General features: G+C 44.8%; 1 protein-coding gene across 5 annotated transcripts; it reads right to left on the bottom strand.

Moving 5' to 3' along the window:
• Positions 1 to 3,044: 3,044 nt before the first annotated feature.
• On the bottom strand, positions 3,045 to 25,268 carry CNTROB (centrobin, centriole duplication and spindle assembly protein). Of its 5 annotated transcripts, XM_036837733.1 has the most exons (20): positions 25,248 to 25,268; positions 24,086 to 24,587; positions 23,209 to 23,293; positions 22,877 to 22,958; positions 22,235 to 22,391; positions 21,226 to 21,342; positions 20,897 to 21,013; positions 20,463 to 20,561; positions 19,089 to 19,325; positions 18,611 to 18,745; positions 8,381 to 8,514; positions 7,679 to 7,804; positions 7,315 to 7,477; positions 6,433 to 6,694; positions 5,356 to 5,510; positions 5,029 to 5,092; positions 4,684 to 4,854; positions 4,401 to 4,533; positions 3,841 to 3,913; positions 3,045 to 3,589 (listed from the first exon to the last, which is right to left on the bottom strand). In XM_036837733.1, the coding sequence occupies exons 2-20, from the start codon at positions 24,356 to 24,358 to the stop codon at positions 3,464 to 3,466; spliced, it is 2,709 nt and encodes a 902-aa protein (XP_036693628.1). In that variant the 5' UTR covers positions 24,359 to 24,587; positions 25,248 to 25,268; the 3' UTR covers positions 3,045 to 3,463. The 5 variants fall into 5 exon arrangements, 4 of the variants coding, with proteins under 4 accessions (XP_036693628.1, XP_036693629.1, XP_036693630.1 ...); XM_036837734.1 differs by lacking the exon at positions 25,248 to 25,268 and having other exon boundaries at positions 22,235 to 22,358; positions 24,086 to 25,154; XR_005017898.1 differs by lacking the exon at positions 25,248 to 25,268 and having other exon boundaries at positions 3,532 to 3,589; positions 3,841 to 4,001; positions 24,086 to 25,154.
• Between the last annotated feature and the right edge of the window lie 28 nt (positions 25,269 to 25,296).

Genomic DNA, 25,296 nt, shown 5'->3' with positions numbered 1-25,296 from the left:
TTTGTAGGGGCTATTTAGACCAGTTGTGCAGCTTGAACTACTTTACACATGTCCAGTGTGTTTTTTTCATTATCTGCACAAGTCAATACTGATGACCCTGGGTTGTCCCAGCAATTACTTTTCAGTTTCTCTAAATGAGGTCCCACCCTCTGTAGAGCAGACTGCAAGTTGTCCACCAAAACCCATTCTCTCCTTCTTCCTTAGTCCTTACACAGTAACGGAGTAATCTATATATACATGGCAGCCAGCTAGGCTACCTTTCCAAGTCTTTCTCGCAGTCAGATGTGGCCATGTGACCAAGGTCTTACCAACGATATATGAGCAAAAATGATGTGTGGCATTTCCAAGCATGGGTCTTAAGACATTGCACTTGGCTCTTTCTTTCCCCTTCTTGCCAGCTGAGGGTCCTACATGGCAATGATCTTGCTTCAACTGCACGCATAACGACAGTGATCTAGGGACAGCAGAGCAAGATGGAAGGCACCTGAGACCTAGGTGGCCATGTGGAGCAGGACCAGCCCACGGCTCCGGACCACTACCAGGGAAGTAAATCTTGTACAGAAGCCGCTGGGTTTCTTTGTTACGGCAGCTTAGCCTTCACCCTCACATATTCCACCACTAGAACCACCCCCAGCCCCACCCGCAGCAGCTGCAGGAGTTCTCAGGAGACAAAATTCCACAGCACACCCTGTCTGCACCAAGTGAGGCCGGGGCTTAAGGCTGTACCCACCTTCTCTGCATGTGGGCTTTTATGGAGCTCCCCAAATCTCTCACTTTTGTTTCTTCCCCTCTCAGAACATTCCCAAGATGATTATGGAGGAAGAAAGTGGGGGCTGCTTGACTGGGTTTTCTCCTGCTCCCCAGCCTCCTTGCTGATTTTCGGTGAAGAAACAGACTTTAATGTGGGTACCTTTTTTAAAAAATCAAAGTTGTCTTACTGTAACTAGCTCACGAAATAGTTAAAAGTCAGCAACTGTGCCCTTTTCTGATTTTGTTCTGGAGAGCTGGGAAATATTCTCCACACCGTCCTTCATGTCAAGAAAAACGTAGGGCATATTGACTGAGGGTGGCAGGTTGGAATCCAAAAGATAATGAGGTAAGACTGGGTGTTCATTTTACCAGTTTTTAAAAATTGTATAAAACCGTTTCCTCCCAAAGACGGTAGTATGCCATCAATCACAGAGTTTGGTCAAATAATTCGAGGCACTTGAGATGAAAAATAGAAAAGCAAACATTTCCATAGGTGGGTAAAGAGATTGGCCTTGAAACGTCCCCTGAGCTGGTGCAACTCCTGTTTCTTTGCCAGGAGTCCTGTGCAGGACTGATGACAAGCTGTCCCCAGAGCCAGACAGGAGAGCCTGCACACCTGCTGCTCATGGTTTGTTTTTAATCTTCTCCTCCTTTTCCCTCCCACAGGAGCTGGAAAGTGACTTTTAGGTGGAAGGAAATACAGTGCTCCCTTGATATCCGGGGCAGGAGGTTGGTTCCAGGACCCCTGCAGATATCAACATCCACCGATGCTCAAGTCCTATATAAAAAACAACTAAGTGTTTGCATATAATCTATGCATATCCTTCCGTACACTTTATTTTTAAAATATTTATTATTTATTTATTTACTTGGCTGTGCTGGGTCTTAGTTGCGGCATGCGGGATCTTTAGTTGCAGCTTGTGAACTCTTGCGGCATGTGGGGTCTAGTTCCCCGACCAGGGATCAAACCCGGGCCCCCTGCATTGGAGCGTGGAGTTTTAGCCACTGGACCACCAAGGGAAGTCCTCATCCTCCCGTACACTTTAAATCATCTCTAGATTACTTATAATACCTCATACAATGTAAATACTATGTATTTAGTTATAAAAACAATGTAAATGCTATGTAAATATTAGTTGCTGGTGTGCAGTAAATTCAAGTTTTGCTTTTTGAAACTGTCTGGAATTTTTTTTTCTCGAATATTTTTGATCCACAGGTGATTGAGTCCACAGATGCAGAACCCGTGGGTATGGGGGCTGACTATAAGATCGAAACATTTCTTAATATGAAATACCGTGTGAATCCATATCCTGTCAAGTCTGTTCTCGAGCTAACCAAATAATTCAGGGGCACATAGAAGGACCCCACCCTCCTCACAGAATCTAGTAAACTGTCCTTCAAACACCCACCTAGGACCAGGCCCTAAGAATCGTATCTACCATCAGCCCCGCCCCACACTGGGCTCCAGAGCTGGAAAGCTGTGTGTGGGTCCCAAGGTACCATCCTTCAGTTTAATCTAAACAAATACAGTATGCTAACACATATATATGGAATCTAAGGAAAAAAAAAAAAAAAAAAGGTCATGAAGAACCTAGTGGCAAGATGGGAATAAAGACACAGACCTACTAAAGAATGGACTTGAGGATATGGGGAGGGGGAGGAGTGAGATGTGACAGGGTGAGAGAGTGTCATGGACATATATACACTACCAAATGTAAAATAGATAGCTAGTGGGAAGCAGCCGCATAGCACGGAGATCAGCTTGGTGCTTTGTGACCACCTAGAGGGGTGAGATAGGGAGGGTGGGAGGGAGGGAGATGCAAGAGGGAAGAGATATGGGAACATATGTATATGTATAACTGATTCACTTTGTTATAAAGCAGAAACTAACACACCATTGTAAAGCAATTATACTTCAATAAAGATGTTAAAAAAAAAAATCTAAACTGTACTACGGATTTTTCAGCGTTTGTCCTACGAAGTTGGGGTCTTTCACACTTTCACACTAATGTCATTTTCTTCTCTAATATTGTTTCTCTTTGTTCATTTTGGTGAGTATTAGGATGAAAGTTTTCACAATCATGGCTTTTTTTCCTTGCCAGCCCTCTAGTCTTTTATGCACGTTTCAAAGCCAAAAGAGTGACGATTACAGCCATAACATGTGGCCTGACTGGAGCAGAATCTGTCCGTCAGAATCCTACTAGCGCCATCTGAAAGAATTATCTGCTCCTTAAACACAAAACTGTCTCCCCAACAATCAAATTTTTACTGAAACTCTTTATACAATAACTTACTCTTTTATTGAAAGTGTTTTTCTGATTATTAAGTAATACATACTTGTTTTAGAACAGCTGGAAAATACAGAAATGTATAAAGAAGAAAATAAGAATCATCCATAATTCCACTACCGACCAGAACTAATCACTCTGTGGGTTTTACTCTTGAAACACCGAGCTTTAGCTCTCTAATGCTTCTGAAACCTAGCCACAGACTGTTTTCTTTCAAAGCACTCGTGTCTTTTTCCACAGAATATAAAATAGAAACATATAAAAAACATACTCAAATAGAACAATGAGGTTTCTTCACAAAGTGGTTTCCTGTAAATCCTCCATTTCCAAATTTCTATGAGTCAGAGACTCTAATACAGACTACTGAGATTTATTAAAATAATAATAATAAAAATAAGAGACCAAAGAAGAGAAAGGCCAGGGGCTTATCTCCAGATCCCCCCCCGGCTCCTCACGCTACCAGGGGCAGGGTGCCCACTCTTCTTCCGAGCTGGAGGTCTTTCAGTCTTAGGGGCTGTAGCGAGGCGGCGAGGGAGAGCCTGGGAGGGAATCTGAGAGTTGAGGGAAAAGAGGAAAAAAAAGTCAGTGTCGCGTCCTCTCAACCGCCCCCCTGCCAATGAGGAAAGGCATCGTGCGTGGGGAGGGCCAAAGTCAGTCAGCAAAGGGGAAGGGCCATGCTACAGAAAATGGGACCCGGGATCGGAGGGGTCGGGCGACAGAGGACAGAGCCAGCTGGCGGGTGTGCAGAGGGTGAGGCATGTGAGAGCCCGCAGCCCCTCGTCCCCGCCCTACTTTCCCTCACCTCTTTCCGGGGCATGTCACCCAAGCGGGAGTCTGTGTTCCTTCTGGGGGCATTATCCCCTCGGCTGTCAGTCCTGCCACACAAATCAAGGGATGAGGATGGGCAGCTGTTCCCCGCACTCTCCCCACACGGGGTGCACGAACTACTCCCCAGTTCTGTCTCTTAAGAATAAGAACAAACAAGACAGACCCGGGGATCAAACAGGAGGAAACATTAGTGGAATCAAATACTGAGTTATACTAGATTGTCACAATCCTAGGACTCTCAGTTCTGAGCTGCAGGGTAAAGAGGAAAAAACTAAGGTAGAAAAACATGGAGAAGAGATTTTTTTTTTAAGAAGTGAAAAAAAAAACAACCAGACAAACAGAAAAGTAGAGACGAAAGACGGGTGGGGAGGAGTGAGAGCTGGAGGAGACTCCGATCTACATCCCACCCTCACTTCTTCCCCAGAGAAGGACGGAAGCTGCTACTCACAGGACAACGCGCGCCCTCCACTCCTCCTGCCCACAATCCAGGTCCCATCCACCTAGGCCCTCCTCCCCTCCCTCCCAGGCTGGTACCCGCTGTGTTCCAGCCTCTTCAGGTAAAGCAGCAGATCCTCAGCAGGCAGTGCCCCCCAGCCCCGAGCTTGGTACAGTCGTAACAGCTGAGACACCTCCATCAGCTGCCTCGAGGGTGCGAGCCCATCTCCACCTGAGAGACACATCAGTAATGGTCATCATCCTAGGCCCTCCCCCAACCCTATCCCAGCTCTCGGAGTCCAGACGGGCCTTCAGTTCCAGGTACCAGCTCCACACCCGAGACCTACCCTTTTTATCTGCCGGTAAACCATGACCTGCTTACCTCTCTCTGGGGAGCCAACGCTGGGACCACTGCTCTGCGAATGGGCTGAGGGAAGCTCATGGACCCGGAAAAGGCTGGACGCCATGGCTAAGGGCACTTTAGTTTTATGGACCGGGGGTGGGAGGCGTGGCGCCTGAGGGGCTTCCTCCCAAGATGGGGCAGTCAGAGGACCTAGCAAAGGAAAGAGATTCAAATCAGGAAATGGGGCAAAATCCAAGGAATCCTGCCACCTTAGCCTTCGTGGGGCTTCGTCACTTTTGCCAGCTCCTAAAGACCCGTCCCTGGTAACCGGATCTCCCACCCCTTCCAGGCCTGGCCCCAACCTTCTCCAGAGGTGGTGCTCACCAGACTTAGGGGGCAGCAGGTCGTTGGAGGGGTTCTCGTTGCTCTGGGGCGCTGTCTCCAGCAGCTGGGGGGACAAGACAGTAAGGTTCCCTGAGGACCGCTGAAGAAAGAGACCTCAGTGTCTGAGGGAAGCGGCAACTGGGGAAGTAAGAGCTGGGGCTGGTCACCTAAGTTCCAGAAGGAACTACTCCAACTGGAAGAGACAGAAGCTGGGACGAAGTCTTAGTCCTAAAAGGCGGATGAAGTCAGAATCCTAGTCTCCCAGAGTAGAAAGAGAAACTGAGGAAGGAGAGGAGAAAACAAGGTGGGACGGGTGGGCCCTCTTACCTGGTGCAAAAAATGCTTGAGGCCCTGCAGCTGGGAAGGGGGCGGCAGCCCTTGCTTCAGGAAGCCATCCCCGTCGGACCCAGGATCTTCCTCAGGGAATGGCCGCTCTGCCCTGTGATCGGGATGGAAGCTCCCAGCTGCAGAGAAGGCCTCAGCTGTAAAGTGAAACAGGGGCGTGTGCTGTAGGGGAGGGGGTTCTCCGCAAATCAGCTCACCAAAGGCCTGGAAGGAAGGGGCCTATTAAATATAGCAGGGGCAGCACAGCCAGGAGAAGCTGGTCACAGTGGAAAACAGCTGGAGAGGGATGAACTGAAGGCAACTGAGAGCTGGCACAGCTGAGTTCTACGACAGAAGTGTAGACAGAAGGGGAAGGCTATGGTACTTGGCTGCTGAATAAATAAATACCACCGCAGCACAGAATGGTTTAAGATCGATAGACACGTTCCGGCTCCTTCACCAGAACGTGCCCTCTTTCTTAATTCTACCTGGGTTGTCATGTTTACACCACACAGAGCACCGTCTTCCCCACAAGTCACAGCTGACTAAACCACGCGTGGCCACCACTCAAGGTCAGCCGATCCAAGGGATGGTTACCAACCCAACAGATCGCCTCTCTTTAAACTGGACCTAAGAAACAGAGGCACCAATGTCTCTGTAAGGTTGTCTAGAGTCTTTCTGGAGTCAGTGTCATGGCTGCTCAAACTCACGTGCAAACCAAACTTGTGAGAGCAAGAACCTGAGGGAGAGAGAGGGCTGGTCGACCAAGAGGAAGGAGCAGATGCCGGGGAGGCAGAGTCCGGAGCCCACGCAGGCCCCAGTAGACGAGGAACAGCTGCCCAGTTCCTGGCAGCGCCCCTGAACCAACCCCAGTTCTCATTAAGCACAGATACATCACATTTCCATAAGCATCACTCCCTTTATTTGAACAAACGAGTGGATTTCTGCTCCTTGCAATTTATGGTCACTAAGTGATGTGGGAAACGAAATGCTCAAGTCCCGGACAGAAAGGAAGCTAGGTTAAGAGGGAGCGAATCCGCGTGGGTAAGGAGAACCCCAGTGACTTCTGTCCCCAGTCACCTGAGGATGAGGTGAGATCCGGCTTTGGCTCCAGGGGCTGGAAGGAATGCTGGCTCTGGAAAGTGGGGCCCAGCAGGAGGCTAAGATCTGGGGAGGGGCTGCAGAGAACAGGTGGCAGCACCCTGGGCGGCTCTTCCTGCGCTTCCCGGCTCTGCTGCAATACGGGCTTCAGGGCCACGGCCACGGGGGGCACAGTCCAGATGCTCCTCTCCCCCTTCTCTGGCTCCTGGGGCCCAGGGCTGGAGGGGCTGGCAGGAGGAACCTGGGCACAAGAGAGGGTGCACTTAAAGAGACGAGACATGGCACAGACACTTTAATAAGATTACAAATTGGTAGAACGTCCTTAAAACGAGGTTTGGGAACATCTATCAAACTTCTATCAAATTTTAAAATGCTTATTTTTGAACTTACAATTCCATTTCTAGAAATTTTATAGATATACTTGCACAAAGACATATATTAATGATATTTTTTGCAGCACTGTTTGTAGAAGCAAAATACAGGAAACAACATTAATGTCCACCAATAAGCACTTGGTTAAGTAGAAAGTCACAAAACTGTGTACAGAAGGCTACTGTTCGGGGGCGGCACTCGAGACACCAGTAACAGCCGCTGCTTCTGGGGGGAGGAACCGGGAGACCGAGGTGCAGGGATGGGATGGAGATTACTTTTCACCGTATACCTTTTTGAACAGTTTGGATTTTTCTTTTTTACCATGTGCATGTCATCATCTATTCCAAAAAAGGTTTTAGCTAATAACAAACATTTAATAATTAAAAGAAGGAAGTAGGAGATGCCAACATAGGGGTGAGCTATGGACCGCCCTTGGGGGGGAGCTAGATTTCCAGAGAAGGGGTCTAAACGCAATCCTGAGCAGCGTACCGGGGGGCTGGGCGGCAGGGCGGCGGTGCTGAGCAGGCGGCTGGCCTCCTCCCAGTGCGCCTGCAGCAGGGCCTGCAGCCGCCCCACCAGCTCCCCCCGCTGCTCCTCCAGCCGCTGGCTCCCAGCCTGCAGCTCCCGCACTCGCGCCTGCTCCCGGGCCAGCCTGAGGGCAAGACGCGAGAGGCGATGTCGGGCTTTTAAAAAAGCAGGGACTCGGAGAAGAGGAAGAACCAGAGGGGAATACGGAACACGTGAAACTGTGGAAGGCGCTGGGGCCAGGGCGGGAGGGGCCAGGGCTACGGAGGAAGGGGCCCTTGGCCACTCCCTCGGGACTGCGGCCTCACGGGGAGACCCGGGGCGGCACCTGAGCTCATGGTCCTGAGCCACCTGCTGCTGCCTCTCCTCCCGTTCCGCCATCTCCACCTTGAACTGAGCCAACTGAGCGGACAGCTCCTGCTGGTGCTGTCCGTGTAGCTCCTGCAGCTGCTTCCTGAGAGGACACAGGCGAGAAAAGAGGACTGAATCTTGAGACAGAAGAACTAATCAAGTAAGAAACAGCCAGAACGCGTGCACGTGAGAGTGAGCCAGCCAGCCAGCCAGCCCAGCCGCGGCACAGGGGCGTTCAGCAAAGAGGACAGCTGGTATCTTAGGGTGGGTTCCCCAGAAGCAGAGACGGAGATGAGGATTTATGGGAAAGTGGTTCACTTAAGAAGCATTTCTAGAAAAGAACTGGCAGGGGACTAGGGGTGAAGGGGGGAGGAGGCTCAACCCCCCAGGGCGGCTCCGGAAACGCTGCAGGTCGAAGCTCACCACTGTACCCACCGGGGGCAAGGGAGCTGGAAATGTATATTCCTGTGGCCATCACTCATTGGTTAAGTGCTGCTTCCTATGGGGTGAAAATGGAAAACCCCCAAGCACGTCTGGCTCTCCCTGTGAACCTGAAGGCAGCTCTCCCACCGAGAGACTGACAGCAGCCAGTGCGTTGGAAGACAGTAGCGGGTCTGGGCCGGGCCCCGACACCACGTGCTGCGGCTGGGGAGACGCAGCAGCCGGTAGCCCCGCGTACCTGTGATGCTCCCTCAGGCAGGCTGCTTGACGCAGGCTGCTCTCCTGAGCCCGCGCCAGCCGCTCTGTCACCCGCTGCTCCAGCTGCACGGCCAGCTCCGACTCCATCTGGATCCGCTGGCTTTCACACCGGGCCTGGGAGTAAGGGGAGGCAGGGGCATTGTCAGCTCGGTTCTGTCTGGGCTTAGAAGAGGATGGAGGATATAAGGTAGACAAAAAAATCCACGTACCAACGCTACCTCGTATGCCTAAGAGATAAAGAAACAAGAATTTTGCCACAAGGAGTGAAAGAGGTTTCCTTTCCTTATTAAACCATGAGGTGCGCACACCTTATGTGTACACAAAAGTAAAAATGACTTTGGACAATAGAAATATCTTTTTTTTGGACAAAAGAAAAGTTAGGTAGAACAATCATGTGTTACACGTGTCTGAGGTAACACATGCAATATTCCTGGGGTACCACCTGAAACCCGGGGAGCATTCAAAAAATGTCCGTGTTCCCTCCTCCTAAAGCAGAATCATTGTCTATTTTCTCACCTCATAATCCTTGTCAACTCACTGAAATCTGACTTCCACTCAGAGTCCTGCATGGCAAAGAACTTAATTTCTGAATCCCGCAGTGGTTATTTCTCAGTCTTTATCTTATGTGATCTCACTGCAACACCTGCCACCTACATCAGCTTTTCCTTCTAAAACCATTTTCCCCTTCACTCCTGTGATACCACCAGCCACACAATCTCATTCTATCCGATTGTTCTTCAGTCTCAGCTGACTGCTCCTCCTCCAACTGCCCATCAAGGCAGAATGCTTCCTTGAGTTCTGTCTTCAGTTTTCTTTTTGACCACATGCTACCATTCTGGGTCACTGATGCTTTTACCTGTGTAGAGCAAATGTCTAGCATTTAGGCCATGTTTTTTGCTACCGTTTATACCTTAAAACACTTTCTATATCTCTCTCTTTAGCCTGGACCTTTCTTCTAAGCTTTAAGCCCATATACCCAGAAACCTACTGTATATGCCTCAAATAGAACACATCCAAAATTGAGCTCATTTGTTTTTCTACCCTCAAACCTTTTCCTATTATATTTCTTGCCTTAGTTAATGGCACCACTCTCCACTGAAACACCCAACCTATTTGAAACCCGGAGTTATTCTTGACTCCTCCCACATCTTTGCCCCTCCCACTGGTCATTTCATTCTATTCAATACTAACAGCTCTCTAATTTACCCTTCTGCTCACTACTACATTAATTCAATATTACTTCAAGTCTAACTGATCTCCCTGACTCTATTCTACCCTCCACCCTCTCTCATTCCGGCCCTAGTGGATGCTCTACTTTGTGCCTGAGTGAATATTCTAAAGCACAAAGATGCTCAATTTATTTCCTTGTTTGAAATCCTTCAAATGTCCCTACTGTCTAAGGAATAAAGTTCTGGCTGCTTAAACTGGCTGATAAGGCCCTTTATGATCTCCCACTCATCTATCTCATCTCTCCCAAATAGGTTCCAATCAAACCAAACTCCTTACAGTTACCTAAATTCTTTTTTTTAATTTTAAAAAATTGTGGTAAGAAACTCATAATACAAACTTACCTGCTTAACCATTTTTAAGTGTACAGTTAGGTAGTATTAACTATATTCATGTTGTTGTACAGACCTGTAGAAATTTTTCATCTTGTAAAACTGAAACTCTAGGGCTTCCCTGGTGGCGCAGTGGTTAAGAGTCCACCTGCCAATGCAGGGGACATGAGTTTGAGCCCTGGTCTGGGAAGATCCCACATGCCGCGGAGCAACTAAGCCTGTGCACCGCAACTACTGAGCCTCTGCTCTAGAGCCTGCGAGACACAACTACTGAAGCCCACACGCCTAGAGTCCATGCTCTGCAACAAGAGAAGCCACCGCAATGAGAAGCCCGCGCACTGCAACAAAGAGTAGGACCCGCTAGAGAAAGCCTGCGTGTAGCCGCGAAGACCTAACACAGCCAAAAAATAAACAAAAACAAAACAACAAAAAAAAAAAACCTGAAACTCTATACTCACTGAACAACAACTCCCCATTTCTCCTTCCCCAGCCCCTAACATCACCACTGTTTCTGTTTCCATGATTTTGACTACTCTAGATGCCTTGTTACCTAAATTCTCTTTTTTTTAGTTTCATGTATACAACATAGTGATTCAATATTTTTATACATTATAAAATAATCACTACCCTAAATTTTTTTAATGAAAAAACTTAATATATACTCCATCTGAGCCAGCAATTCCACTTTAAAGAATCTATCCTACAGAAGGGGTGCCAAAGATTTATGTACAATGATGTTCACTGCAGCACTATTTTCTTTTTTTTTTTTTTTTTTTGGCCACAACGTGTGGCTTGCGGGATCTTAGTTACCCAACCAGGGATCGAACCCATGCCCCATGCAGTGGAAGCACGGAGTCCTAACCACTGGACCACCAGGGAATTCCCTGCAGCACTATTTTTAATAGTGAAAAAAACTGACATCAGTGTAAATTTCTCATCAAAAGGAAAACGCTTAAATAAACTATGATTCATCCATTTACAGCAATATTATATAATTCTTAAAAATAACATCTATACATCTTAATTTAATTCTTAAAAATAACATACATCTATATGTATTGACATGGAAAGATGTCTAAGATATATTATGAGGTAAAAACAACAAGTTGCAGCGAATGCATATACATTTTTTTAAAGCACCAGCCCAGAAACCCATATGAAAAGGTTCTAAAAGGACACAAAGTGATGTGGGAAGGGAAGGCAACCGTTTCCTTCTGTAATATTTGAACTTGTATTACAGATAACTTTTACATCTTAAAAATATTTTTTAGAGTTCTCTGGGGAGACTACCTTGACCCATCCATGTAGAATTGACGGCTCCTTTCTCTGTCTTTGATATTTACCTCTGATAAGTTAACTTTGAGAATTTAAACAGAAACTGAGTTTGACTTTAAAACTAGCTGACAAAAAAACAAACATGAAATGCGGAAAAAATAATGAATCTAAAAGATGACAAGAAAGGAGAGGAAAATAAACATTGAATAAGCAAGACAAAATAAGATATAAAGTTAAGACATGGATTCAGCTATGAATAAACTAATTAAATTAAATTAATTTAATGCTCCAGCCAAAAGGCAAATATATAAAGGTTGAAAGTAAAAAGGTTAGAAAACTATTTCTCAGGGAAACTTTTATTTTTTTTAAAGATCAATATAGATCTATTAATATTAGGCAAGATTAGACTCTAAGGCAAAAAGCCTTGTAAGAGATAAGAGTCATCTCATAAGGATAAAACACTCAATTTACCAGGAAAGATATAGCAATTTAAAAAATTATATGTATCTAATCATAAGAGAGCCTCAAAATGTATAAAGCAAAAATTGACAGACTACAGGAGAAATAGACAAATCCACACTCAGTGAGATTTTTAATAGAAAAAAAATAAAAAAGGATATAATGACTTAAACAGCATAGTTAACAAACTAGACAAATATACAAATAGACATATAAAACTTCACCAAACAACTATAAAATACATGTTTTTAAGCACACATGAAATATTTAGAAAACTTGACCATATATTAAGGGATAAGTCTCAACAATTTTCAAAGAATTTAAATAATAAAAATAGTATATTCTCTCATGATATCCACAAGAAACTCTCCAATGATGGGGGTGGGGACAAGAAAAGAGAGGAAGGGGGGTGGGAAGGGGCAGAGAGAGAAAGAGGTGCAGACAGACAACAGACAAATGTAGCAAAATGTCAATTGATGAATCTAAGTGTACTCATTATACTTACTATTCAAGCAACATTTAAGATAGAAATATTTCAACACAAAAAGTTGGGAGGAACGTACATAAATAAGTAATTTTTTAAAAGACCATGGTCTCTAATCACAAATATTTAAGCTATAAATCAATAATAAATATATAATTAGAAAACCCTATATGTTTGGAAATAACCCAGGAGATCAAAAAGTAATCATATAAAAAAATAATATTATTCAGGGGACTTCCCTGGTGGTGCAGTGGTTAAGACTCCTCGCTCCCAGTGCAGGGGGCCTGGGTTGGATCCCTGCTCAGGGAACTAGATTCCACATGCACGCCACAACTAAGGAGTCCGCCTGCCACAACTAAGACCTGGCACAACCAAATAAATAAATATTTTTTTTAAATGAATATTATTCAGAACCAAACAATAAGGCAAATATCACATGAGACAAGTTGTAGGATGCACTTAAGTTAGTACTTATGGAGGAACTTAGAAGAAGCAAGCATTCATCTTAAGAAGATTTTAAAAAGAACAACAGAATAAAATCAAAGAAAATATAAAAAAAAAAAAGAAAATATAAGAAATGAAATAAAGTACAGACATTAATAAAACAGAAAAAAAAAGATCAACAAAGCCAAAAGTTAATTTTCTGAAAATATATTTAATTAAATCATGAGTAAGATGGTTTTAAAAAGAGATGCTGAGGGCTTCCCTGGTGGCGCAGTGGTTGAGAATCTGCCTGCTAATGCAGGTGACACGGGTTCGAGCCCTGGTCTGGGAAGATCCCACATGCCGTGGAGCAACTAAGCCCGTGAGCCACAACTACTGAGCCTGCGCGTCTGGAGCCTGTGCTCCGCAACAAGAGAGGCTGCGATAGTGAGAGGCCTGTGCACCACGATGAAGGGTGGCCCCCGCTTGCTGCAAATAGAGAAAGCCCTTGCACAGAAACGAAGACCCAACACAGCCAAAAATAAATAAATAAATAAATTTTAAAAAAAAGAGATGAGAGAAATGACACAAATGAACAATATCTGGAATGAAAAAGTAGAAAAGATGCCAGGGACATTAAGATAAAATTATGAACAACTTTAAGTCAATAGATTAGAAAATTTAGACTGAATAGATATATATAAGAGAACACCAAAAATAATTCAAGAAGAAATATAAAGCCTAAATATTTCTTTCTTTTTTTTTTTTAAAGGATTGCTTTTCTTTTTTTTTTTAATGTGTACCATTCTTAAAGTCTTTATTGAATTTGTTACAATGTTGCTTCTGTTTTACGTTTTGGGCCATGAGGCATGTGGGATCTTAGTTCCCTGACCAGGGATTGAACTCGCACCCCCTGCATTGGAAGGTGAAGTCTTAACCACTGGACCGCCAGGGAAGTCCCCCTAAATATTTCTAGAAACATTCAAGAAGCAAAATCAAGTCAAATACCAAGTATTCAAGAAATACATATTAAATCCAACCTTACAAACTATTTCAAAGTATAAGAAGAGAAGGAGTAGATCATGTTTCTAGTACTGGCAGATTGTTATTCAGAGTAACTGTTGTGCTGAACAAAAACAAACAAGTTGAATAAGATATTTTTTAAATATATGTATATACATGTATATCTCTTCCTAAAAAGTATCAAAGAGGTAATGAAACAGTACGGAATTACTGGGTCAAAGTAAAGGAAAAATGGGAGCCTAGCCAGGCTAGCAAGCACGGTAGATTAAAAAAAAAAAAGAAATCTTAAAAATAAATAAATAAACAAACAAACAAATAAATAAAGAGACATGTACACTTTTTTTGGCAGGAGGGAGTCCAGACATTTAAGAAAATCTGTTAGATCACAGGTTAATCACAGAGATAATGGAACAGAAATGTCAATTAACACACACAAGAAATACCACTTGCAAAAACTATTTGGAAAAGTCACTATACAAACAGACGGCTGCAGCTGTCAAAAGAAATCCCTGAGGAGGGAGAAAATATTATTTCCAGAGTTACTACATTATAATACTCAAAATACACAGCTCTCAACAAAAAATTACAAAACATACCAAAAAAAAACCATGAAAATATGACTCATTCAAAGGAAAAAGAGAATATAACAGGAACTCTTCCTGTGGAAGCCCAGACCTTGGGATTACTAGTCAAAGACATAAAATCAACAGTCTTAAATATGCTCAATGAGCTATTTAGACAATAAACTAAAGGAAATCAGAACAAAGTATGAACAAATAGGGGGTGTCAATAAAGAGATTTAAAGAGATTGAAATTATAAACAGGAACCAAATAGAAATTCTGGAGCTGAAAAAGTACAACTGATGATATGAAAAATTCACTAGATACCACTATACACTTACTAGAATGGCCAAAATCCAGAACACTGACATGCTAAACGTTGGTGAGGATGTGGAACAACAGAAACGCTCATTCATTGCTGATGGGAATGCAAAATGGTACACTCACTTTGGAAGACACTATAGTGGTTTCTTACAAAACTAAACGCGCCCTTACCGTATGACCCAGCAACCACACTCCTTGGTATTTACCCAAAGGAGTCCACACAAAAAACCTGCACATGAATGTTTACAGAAGTTTTACTCATAACTGCCAACACTGGGACTTCCCTGGTGGTCCAGTGGCTAAGACTCTGCACTCCCAATGCAGGGGGCCCTGGTTCGATCCCTGAAGGGAACTAGACCCCACGTGTCGCAACTCAGAGTTTGCATGCCGCAACTAAAAGATCCCACATGCTGCAACTAAAGATCCCTCATGCTGCAACTAAAGATCCCGCAGGTGGCAATGAAGATCCCGCATGCTGCAACTAAAACCTGGCACAGCCAAATAAATAAATAAATAAATAAATAAATAAATATTTTTTAAAAAACCAACAAAACTGCCAACACTTACAAGCAACAAAGATGCGTAGGTGAAAAGATAAACTGACAATGGAATATTATTTACCACTAAAAAGAAGTGAGCTATCAAGCCATGAAAAGACATGGAAAAAAATCATATCACTAAGTGAAAGAAGCCAATCTGAAAAGGCTACATACTATATGATTCCAACTATATGACATTCTGGAAAAGGCAAAACTATGGAGAAAGTAAAAAGATCAGTGGTTGCCAGAGATTAAAGGGAGGAAGCGATGAACAGTGAAACTAAGTATGACACTATAAAGGTGGATACATGTCATTATAAATTTGTCCAAACTCATATAACGTACAACAGCAAGAGTGACCTTAATGTTAACTATGGACTCTAGGTGATAATGATGTGTCAGCTGTAACAAACGTACTACTCTGGTGGGAGATGCTGCTAATAGGGGAAGCTGTGGGGGACTGCAGTTAGGAAGCATATGGGAAATCTCTGTACCTTCCACTCAATTTTGCTGTGAACCTGAAACTGCTCTAAAAAATAAAATCTATTTAAAAAAAAAATCACTACAGGGGCTCAATGGCAGATGTGAGCAGGCAGAAGAAAGGATCAATGAACTTGAAGATAAGCAACTGAAATTATCCCATCAGATGAGCAGAAAGAAAAAAGAATGAAGAAAAATGAATAAAACCTGGGGGACCTCTGGGACATCATCAAACATACCAACATATGCATTAGGGAAGTCAAGAGAAACAGAGAAAAATATCTGAAGAAATAATGGCCAAAAACTTCCCAAATTTGATAAAATTCATAAATCTACACATCCCAGAAACTCAACAATCTCTAAGCAGGATAAACTCAAAGAGATCCACACTGACACATTATTGTCACACTATCAAAAGCCAAACACAAAGAGGGAATCTTGAAAGCAACAAGAGAGAAGCAATTTGTCACTTACCAGGGAGCCTCAATAAGATTAATAGCTGATTTCTCCTAAGAAATCATGGAGGCCAGAAAGTAGTGGAATGACATGTTTTTTTGTTTTTTATAATTTATTTATTTTATTTATTTTTGGCTGTGTTGCGTCTTCGTTGCTGCGCACGGGCTTTCTCTAGTTGCGGCAAGTGGGGGTTACTCTTCATTGCTGTGCGCGGGCTTCTCATTGCAGTGGCTTCTCTTGTTGCGGAGCATGGGCTCTAGATGCGTGGGCTTCAGTAGTTGTGGCATGCGGGCTCAGTAGTTGTGGCTCACAGGCTCTAGAGCACAGGCTCAGTAGTTGTGGTGCACGGGCTTAGTTGCTCTGCAGCATGTGGGATCTTCCCGAACCAGGGCTCAAACCCGTGTCCTCTGCATTGGCGGGCGGATTCTTACCCACTGCGCCACCAGGGAAGTCCCAACATGTTTTAAGGAAAAACGACTGTCAACTAAGAATTCTATATGGGGAGGGCGGGGGGAATGTGAGGAAAATCCTTCAACAATGAAGAAGAAATTAAAACATTCCCTGATGGATAAAGCTAAGGGTGACCATTACTAGTGGACCTGCCCTACAAGAAATTCTAAAGGGAGTCCTTCAGGCTGAAATGAAATGAAATTAGACAGTAACTTGAAGCCATATGAAGCAACTGATAAAGGTTGCTACACAGGCAAATATAAACCTATATTACTGTACTTTTGGTTTGTAACTCCTTTTTTCCAATATGATTTAAAAGGCAAAGGCATAAAACAATAGTTACAAATCTGTAACAATAACAATATGAAGGGGGAGGGACAGAGACATATAGGAACAGAGTATACACTACTGAAACTAAAGTAGGTATTATCCAAACTAGGTTATTATTACTTTAAGATGTTAATTGTAATCCCAAGGTAACCATTCAGAAACTAACTTTAAAAATATACAGAAAAGGAAAGAGGAAAAGATAACAGTATTCTACAAAAATATCAACAAACTATCAAAAAAAAAAAAAAGGCAGTAATGGAGGAACTGAGGAACAAAAACATTTAAGACATACAAAATACAAACAGCTAAATGGCAGAAGTCCTTCCTTAACAGTAATTACTTTAAATGTAAACGGATTAAATGTTCCAATTAATGGGCAGGAATTGACATAATGGATTAAAAGAAAAAAACATGATGCACCTATACATTGTCCGCAAGAGAATCACTTTACAAAGACACAAAAAGGTTGAAAGTAAAAGGATGAAAAAAGATAGTCCATGCAAATAGTAAACAAAAGACAGGGTGGGGGCTATATTAATATCGGACAAAATAGATTTTAAGCAAAAAGGTTATATTAAGAAGATATAGCAGTTATAAATATATGTGTACCTAATAGAGCCCCAAAATTTATGAAGAAAAAAAATGACAGAATTGAAGGGAGAAAACAGACAGTTCTACAACCACAGCTGGAGACTTCAATACCCCACTTTCAATAAACGATGGAACAATAACGAAATGGAGGACATGAACAACACTAAAGCCAGGCGCTACTCTGGGATTTAACAGTAAATAGACAAAAATCATTGCCCTCATGCAACTTACAGAAAATAAACAAGATACACTATGGGGGAGGTGGAGTGGGGAAATGGGTGAAATAGGTGAAGGGGATCGAGAGGTACAAACCTCCAGCTATAAAATAAATAAGTCACAGGGATATAATGCACAGCATAGGGAATATTCAATGATATTGTAATAACTTTGAATGGTGATAAATGGTAACTAGACTTATCATGGCAATCACTTTGTAACATATATAAAAATATCAAATCACTGTGTTGTACACCTGAAACTAATATAATATTGTAAGTCAATTATATTTCAATTTTAAAAAATTAAATACTAAGTAAAATAAATAAAAAGGTATATTATGTAGTATAGTAGGAGAAAAATTAAACAGGAAAGGGAACAGGGATTGTCAGAGGTTGCAGATTTTACTCAGTGTGGTTGGGCAAGAACTCACTAGGAAGATGACGTCTGAGTAAAGAGTAGCTCTCCTTACTCTAAATTCTTATTTATCATACTCCTTCAAAAATGTGTGTGCTAGACAAACTCCCCATCTATCTGGTGAGCTCCTTGTTGGCCGGGGCTATTGTGTTAGGACTATCCCAGCACAGAGCTTACATAGAAGGACCATTCGATAGGTTTACTGAATGCCCACATAGACACGCACAGCTAGCATCAGTTCAGGGGGTACAGCAGCGTATAAATTGCTACCGAATTTTTTACTAACGTCTTCACCCTTGGCCCTCCGTGATAAATTAGTTTCCATGTGGTCAGCCCTCCAACTCAATGGGCCAGGTGAAAAGTAAAAGCGTGTTCTCTCAAACACTGGCCTCACTAACCCAGAAACTGGGTGTCTCCTTAAGTCAACCATTATAATAAGGAAAAGTCTCTCAGAAACTCATTAATGTGCCCTTACCACACATTTTATGCATAAAAACAGAGGCCCATAAAGGTCAAAATTCTAGTTAGAAATGGGAGTGTTTGCACTGACTCCTGAAAGTCACTCTGCCTCAGACCTACGTCTTCTCACCAGGAACTCTCCTCAAGAACCTCTGCCTCCTGACCTGCACCAGGCTCATCTCCAGCTGCAAGGCGTCTCTCTCTCTCCGAGCTGTGTCCAGCTCTCCTTCCAACCGCCGCACCTCGGACTGCACCAATGCCAGCTGCTGCTGGGCCTCCCGGGCTGCCTGGGCCTCCCTCTGGGTGTTCCCGTAAGAAAGAGAAATCAAACTTAAGTTTGCACCTCATTGCCTGTCTCCCGGTTACCTCTATTCCCCGATTCATCCTCCCATACCCTAAAAACCAAGCTTCCTCTCTCCTCACATGTGACCTATTTCCTCATCTCTGTTGAATCTCACTCTTCGGCCCTCCATGTATTTGATGCCCCCAGCCCTTCCTGCAGGCCCTACGCTCTCAGTCTTCTCTCCCACATATAGTTCTTCACTCTCCATCCCAGTCCACTACATCGCGTTTTCTGACATCCGTCTCATTCAATTATTTTGTCCTTCAACTGTTCCCCCATTCCCCAAGTGCCGCTTTTACCTTCTCCCTTTCCAGCTGAGCCTGGCTCTCCTCCTGCAGCGCCTGGTAGCATTCCTTAAGCTGGTGCTCCTGCTGGGCCCAGGTCTGCCGTTCTTCTTCTAGGGCCACCTGAAGTGTCTCCAACTGTTGACGCTCACTGAGTTGCCCAGCCCGAGCCTCATCCCGTTCTTCCTGCAGGGCCCGGCACCGCTGCTGTTCCAGCTCCAAGCTCAGGGTCAGAGCTTGCCTTTCCTCTTCCTATAGCCCCAGGAGAAAACCAAGATCCCTAGCATGCCCTCAAGAGACCAGCAATCTGCCCCCTTACCCCATACAGTGTGCCCGCTGAGAATTACATCCGTTAAAATACAATAGTTAACAAGCCCACAAGATTATAATATGGTACATAAGAGCTTCTGTTCCAGAGTTAGGTAGATTTGGGTTCAAATCTCAGTTTGAATCCCAGCTCTGCATTTACTTTGTGTTCTGAGGCACACATCCTTATCTGTAAAGTGGGCATATTACAGTCTACCTTGTGAGGATTAAAGTTAAAAGCGTATGTAAATAATTTAGCACAGTGTCTCTGGCATGTAGTAAGCACTCAATATACAATAGCTATCACCATCGTCATCAAAAGAAATTCCACAAAGACTAGAAAATCCAGCCTGCAATCGTGTACTAGCCATCCAGCAGCCTCCATCAGTGCTCTTGGATGTAGCCTGTTAGGAATATAAGTGCCAGCATGCATGTAGCAAGCATGTGTCAGGCATGCAAGAAATTCTAAACCTGGCTACTAATTCATATGGGTAATCATCTTATCATTTCAGCAATTAGAAACTTGAGTAAGTCTCATCCCATACCTTTTCTGGTCTGCCATAGACCAGGGTTCTCAAACCTGGCTGAACGAAATCACCTAGGAAATTTCTGAAAAAATTTAGGCTCCCCAACCCCCCATATATCAAAAACTCTGGGAAAGGGTCAGAAATCTGTATTTAAAAATAATTATCCAAATGATTTTAATGAGGATACAATCTGCTGAGTCTCTCAAACTTACTTGGTGGCAGAGCTTACTTTCTGTAGAGTATCTAGCAGAACTAGTGTTTTTGTTTTTCTTTTAAATCTTCTTTTATGTATTTATTTATTTATTTATTTGACCATGCCACCGAGGCATGCGGGATCTTAGTTCCCTGATGAGGGATTGAACCCGTGCCCCCTGCAGTGGAAGCACAGAGTCTCAACCATTAGACCTCCAGGGAAGCCCCCAGAACTTGTGTTTTAAAGAACACACTTTGCCCTGGTGCAACCCAAATTATGAACTCCCACAATCCATCAAAAGCCCGTATCCCTCTAGAAGTAATTAACAGCCTCTACTGGAATTAACCCAGGAAGCATTCTCACCAGTGTCTCTCTTTCCCGTTGCTGCAGTCTGGCACCTTCTTGCTCACGATTCAGGGCCTCCATGGCCTCAGAAAGGCTTTGTTCCAGGCGGGTTACTGTCTTTCAAGGAGAGAGGAACACAGGACAGAGGAACTGAGGGGAATCACGGCACTTCGAAAATCATTAACAACGTAAACTCTAAAAGCAAGAGTGAACTAAATGACTTGGGGGCCAGAGAGAAGACCACATGGCGTGAGGAAAGCTGAGAAGGCATCAACCATGCAAGTCTGACAGCAGAAACACTGAAGGGAGAGGAAGCTAGGAGAACTGTCAGGCCAGCTACAGCAAGACTGAGGTCAATGTGTCAGAAGCCCTGATTCCAGAGCTGTTTCTACCCTCTCCCATCCAGCCGTCGGTGACCTAGGTTCTAAAGCCCCGTGACCCAGGTTGCACACCTCCTGCTGCTTGCTTCTAGTGAGTTCAGCTGCCTGGCGCTCCTCCTGGAGTCCCCGAAGCACCTCTGTCCGCTCAGCTTCATGCCGGTTCCAGCCCTCCACCACGCGGGCCAGGGTCTCAGGAAAGTCAGATAGAATTTCAAATAATTTTTTTGCCCTCTTTCTGCCCACAGGGGCAGGGTCAACAGCCACCTTCTCCCAGTGGTCAGTTAACCCACCACTTACCCAGCTCCCAACATGAACAAAGAAATGTTGGTTGGCCTCCCCCTATTCACTACTCCTTGGTGTCCCCCATGGAGAGACCCACCCGCATTCCGCTACCCTGGCACCTTGTCCAGTTGCTCAATCATGATATCCTTCTTGCGGTCGGCAGTCACGGCCACAGCTAACTGTTGCTGAAGCTCTAGCACGCGGGTCTGCAGGCTCTGAATATGGCGCTCACAATGCTGGGAAGAAGGATGAGGAGTCTGGGTGTTGCCATCCTTAGTTTGACCAAAGCTCCAAACTTTCCAGCTCCTCTACAGGGGAAATGGGCTGGAGACAGGGAGCCTGGGTCCCAGGAACAGAACAGGTTTGGGGAAGGAGAATCAGGAATTCTGGAGCCTAAGACCTCCAACACCTTCCTCTCCACTTCAGGAAGCAGGGGCTTAGTTTCCAGCCTCTTCCCTTTTCCAGATCTCCTGGGAAAAATTTCCATGAACCTTTTGGCAGGGGTGCAGCAGCCCATGCTGCAAAGAGTGAGAAGTTACTCCTGCCCTAAGAAGCATATTGGACACAACGATTCAACATGGCAAGGATAAAGGGGAAAGCCTTTCATTCATGGCCAGGCAGTTTAAAACGGAGGAAGAGAAGGTTCCAAAAATGACAACACAACCAATGATTCTGACTCTTCCTCTGCCTTGTCCCTCTCTCTGCCCCCTTCAGATAGGCTGAGGCTCACAGAAACAAAGCTCATTATATCACTGGTAGCTTTGCACAAGCCAACAAAGTTTGTTGTTCATTCACCAAACATGCACAGAGTATTTCTATGTGTTCGGTATATTCTAGACTTTAGGAAGAAAGTGCTGAACAAGATAAGGTGTGACCAGCATGGAGCTTAGGTTTTAGAGGGGGAAAACAAACAAGATATATCAGACTTTGATAAACTACATGAAGGAAATAACAGAATGATCTGAGGGAATAATACCTGGAGGGGAGGTGTGCCATTATAGCTAGGATGGTCAAAGAAGGCCTGCCTTCCAGCAGAGCCATTTGAGCAAAGTTCCAGCCTGCAGGCCCTTAACCTTCAGCCCCTTTTCTAATCTTTGCTGCTGTCAAAAGGAAGCCTTTATATCTCACCTTGCGACGGGTATGCTCTGAATCCAGTGCATCTCTCAGCCCCTGAAAATCCGGGGGATTGAGTGGGGGCCCTGACCGAAGGCTGGTGTAGCGGGGAAACAACTCTTCCAGGGCTTGGGCTGAGCTAGATGGAGATAAGTCGTGCAGGGGCCGGGTGCTGAGCAAATCAGGTAGAGAATATTAGGGTTGGGAAAGCTTTTGAGATCCACTAGCCCAACTGTGACATTTTACAAAAGAGGAAACTGAAACTCAGGGCAGGAGACTTGCCCAAAGTTACAAAGCTAGGTAGATAAGTGATAGAGCCATAGATAGCACGCAGGTTCTGTGATTCACTCTATAGTGCTCCTTCCTTTATTCCACACTCCCTGCAGTACAAGTCTCAGCAGAAACAAACTAGCTCTTCTGGAGGAAGAAGGACTAGAAGTTGGGAGAGAGCCAGGTACTAAGCAGCAGATGCCCAAGTTCCCAAAGGAGGAAAGGGGATAGAAGAAAGGAGAGAAAGGATGAAAACTGAAAGCTAAGTGACAAGCATCTTAGGTACTTAAGAGATACAAAAGCAGTAAAGGGAGAGCTAAGCACTAGAACACTTGGCTTGCCAAGAAAGAAAGGAAGTCAGCTAGGAGAACCCCAAGGAAAACTCACTTAAGTAAGGTGGCCGTGCTGTCACTGTCAAAGGAGTCCTCTTCCTGTCTCTCTGAGCCGGCACCTGGAGTAGCGCGATCCCCTGTGGGCAGCCAGAGAGGCCCACAGCCAGGGTCAGGTAAGGAGAGGAACAGGGACCACCTGAAGAAGAGGTCCTTCCTTTCTACTTCACCCACTCCTCCTGCCCTCTCCCAAAGAACGGGAACCTTTCCTCCAGAAATCTCTTATCTCCGAGGTCTAGGTCGCCACCCCCCACACACCCTGCTTCCTTTCTCCACTTTTTCCCACCCCTTAAATCTAGGTTCTCCTTTATAGGGAAGGGGTTCACTCACGATAGGCCGAATCTCGTGAGGTTTGGAGCATGCTCTGGAGTTGACCCCGAACACTTTCCATCTCAAAGATATGCTTGGAACCATCCTAGAAAAAGCAACATGGAAATCAGATGCAATAATCCATAATCTACCTACCGCCAGAGTAGATGGCATCCAGTAGCCCCTAAGGCCCAAGAATTTTCACTCTCACACCTGGGAAAACAAGAAAAATAGAACTGACCTAGTAAGAAACTCAAATGTCTACAGAAGCCAGACAGGTAATGTAAATGAATTAATTGGGCACCTTAAGACAAGAGTGGTGAGGATTCTTGCCAACTAGAGAGCAAATATCCTGTCTAAAGACTCTGTAGTCCATGGCTATCAGTTTTTCAAACTCTAGGCAGCCTAACCAGTCTGCAGATTGGTTATGATACCTGCTCTACCTGACACTATCTATCTATAACATGTATAATTGATTAAACTATGTTTTAATGATTTACATGCCAAATTTTGAACCATATGATCAAAATAGTTTTGAGCTGGAAGGATCTCAGCATATTTTCCTTAAGTCCCTAGTTCCCTCTTGGGATGAAGAAACCTTATCCTCACTCCCAGCACCCACATCCCAGTTAAAGCACAGCAACCTACCCCACAGGTGTCTCTGAAGGGAAAAAAAAAAAAAAAAAAGAGCTAGTAGTTTCACAACTTTCCAAATTATGGTGGCCCAGGCCACTCTCTCCCTCATAAACATTTGTTCCCAGGAACAAGCATGACTGACTGTGTAGTTAAAAGGAATTTGGAATCCAACAATAGGAGTTCAAGTCTCAGTAAAGTTATTTTTTTTTTTACCATCCCCAATCCCAAGACCCTAGAGGTTTCCAAGACACACCTCCCTCACCTTTTTCTTCAAGTTGTTCTCCAATCCAACTGACAAGCTGTGACTCAGCTCTTGGGCCAAGCCATCTAACACCTCATGAGGAGGTGGGAAGGTGGTGGGCAAAAACAGCTGGGCTCGGGCTGTGCTCTCTGCCTGACGACTGAGGTGCAAAGAAGTATACAGCTGGGAGGTCACCTCAGAGGATGCTTGGTTCAGCCCAGGGGCTTCTGATGAATCACTCAAGAGATCCTTGGCCCGGAGAGGCGAACTGGGGCTGGTAGCTGATGTTGCCATGAGTACAGGGAAGAGACAACTGGAGACAGCAGAGCTGGGAACTCCTGGTTCTGCTTTAGGAGAGCCCAGGGGGAAAGTCCCCCGAGAAGGAAGATTTGGGAGAAAGGAGGAAGACTCCAAGTGAAGGATTCTTGTTGAATGAGGGTATGGAGCCTTTCTGGTTAGAGGAGAGGTTTCCAACGGTTCCAGAGGCCATGGGAGAGGGCAAAAGGATTTCTTTCCACAGCTCCTGCTAACAGTGGAAAAGGAGGGTGCAGCAAGGAGAGGGTGGGGACAGAAGACCTGTTGCAGTTCCTCTGGAGCGCTGAAAGCTGCAGATCAACTTCTGGCACAGGCTATCACTGGTCAACTGAGCTCTTAAGTTTTCACACCCAGAACGTGCAAACTGAAACGGACCCAAATCCAATAGAGGCCTAATTTCCGTCCAGCTGCCTTATTTGCCCCTCAACTGGCTGTGGTCTCAGAGGGGCAGGAACCTCATGCTCCCCACCTCCCCTCTCCTCCCACTGCACCCGTTCTACCCAGGGTCAACTCTCTAGTATATCCCCTCCCATCCCTCCTGTCAAGAAAGCCATAGCAAGGTCCCTAGAATCCCTCCCTCCCTACTATCCCCAAAGAAACTTGGTGAACACTCAGTCACGCCCTCAGACGTCCGTAAAAAGTACGCCGCGCTCAAGCCTAGCCTGAGATCCCCTACCCCGACCACCCCGTTCCAACTACTCTCCACACCTCCAGTCCTCGGCCACGCAGTCGGCCAAGGTGGGGACAAGGGACTGCCCCCCTCCCCTAAGCCCCAGTTCGGCAACACCAAGACACCCCCTTCCCGCGCCCTACCCTACAATCAAAACCGTTGGCAGCCTCCCGCCCACCGCCCGCAGCCCCGCCTCACTCGCCTCGATGACGTCACCACCTCAGGACACCTTGTTTTCAGCCGCTCT

The sequence above is a fragment of the Balaenoptera musculus genome, chromosome 20 (assembly GCF_009873245.2).
Source record: "Balaenoptera musculus isolate JJ_BM4_2016_0621 chromosome 20, mBalMus1.pri.v3, whole genome shotgun sequence".
Classification (NCBI taxonomy): domain Eukaryota; kingdom Metazoa; phylum Chordata; class Mammalia; order Artiodactyla; family Balaenopteridae; genus Balaenoptera; species Balaenoptera musculus.
The sequence above is the reverse complement of the archived record's forward strand: the minus strand, read 5'-3'. Positions and strand labels throughout refer to the sequence as shown.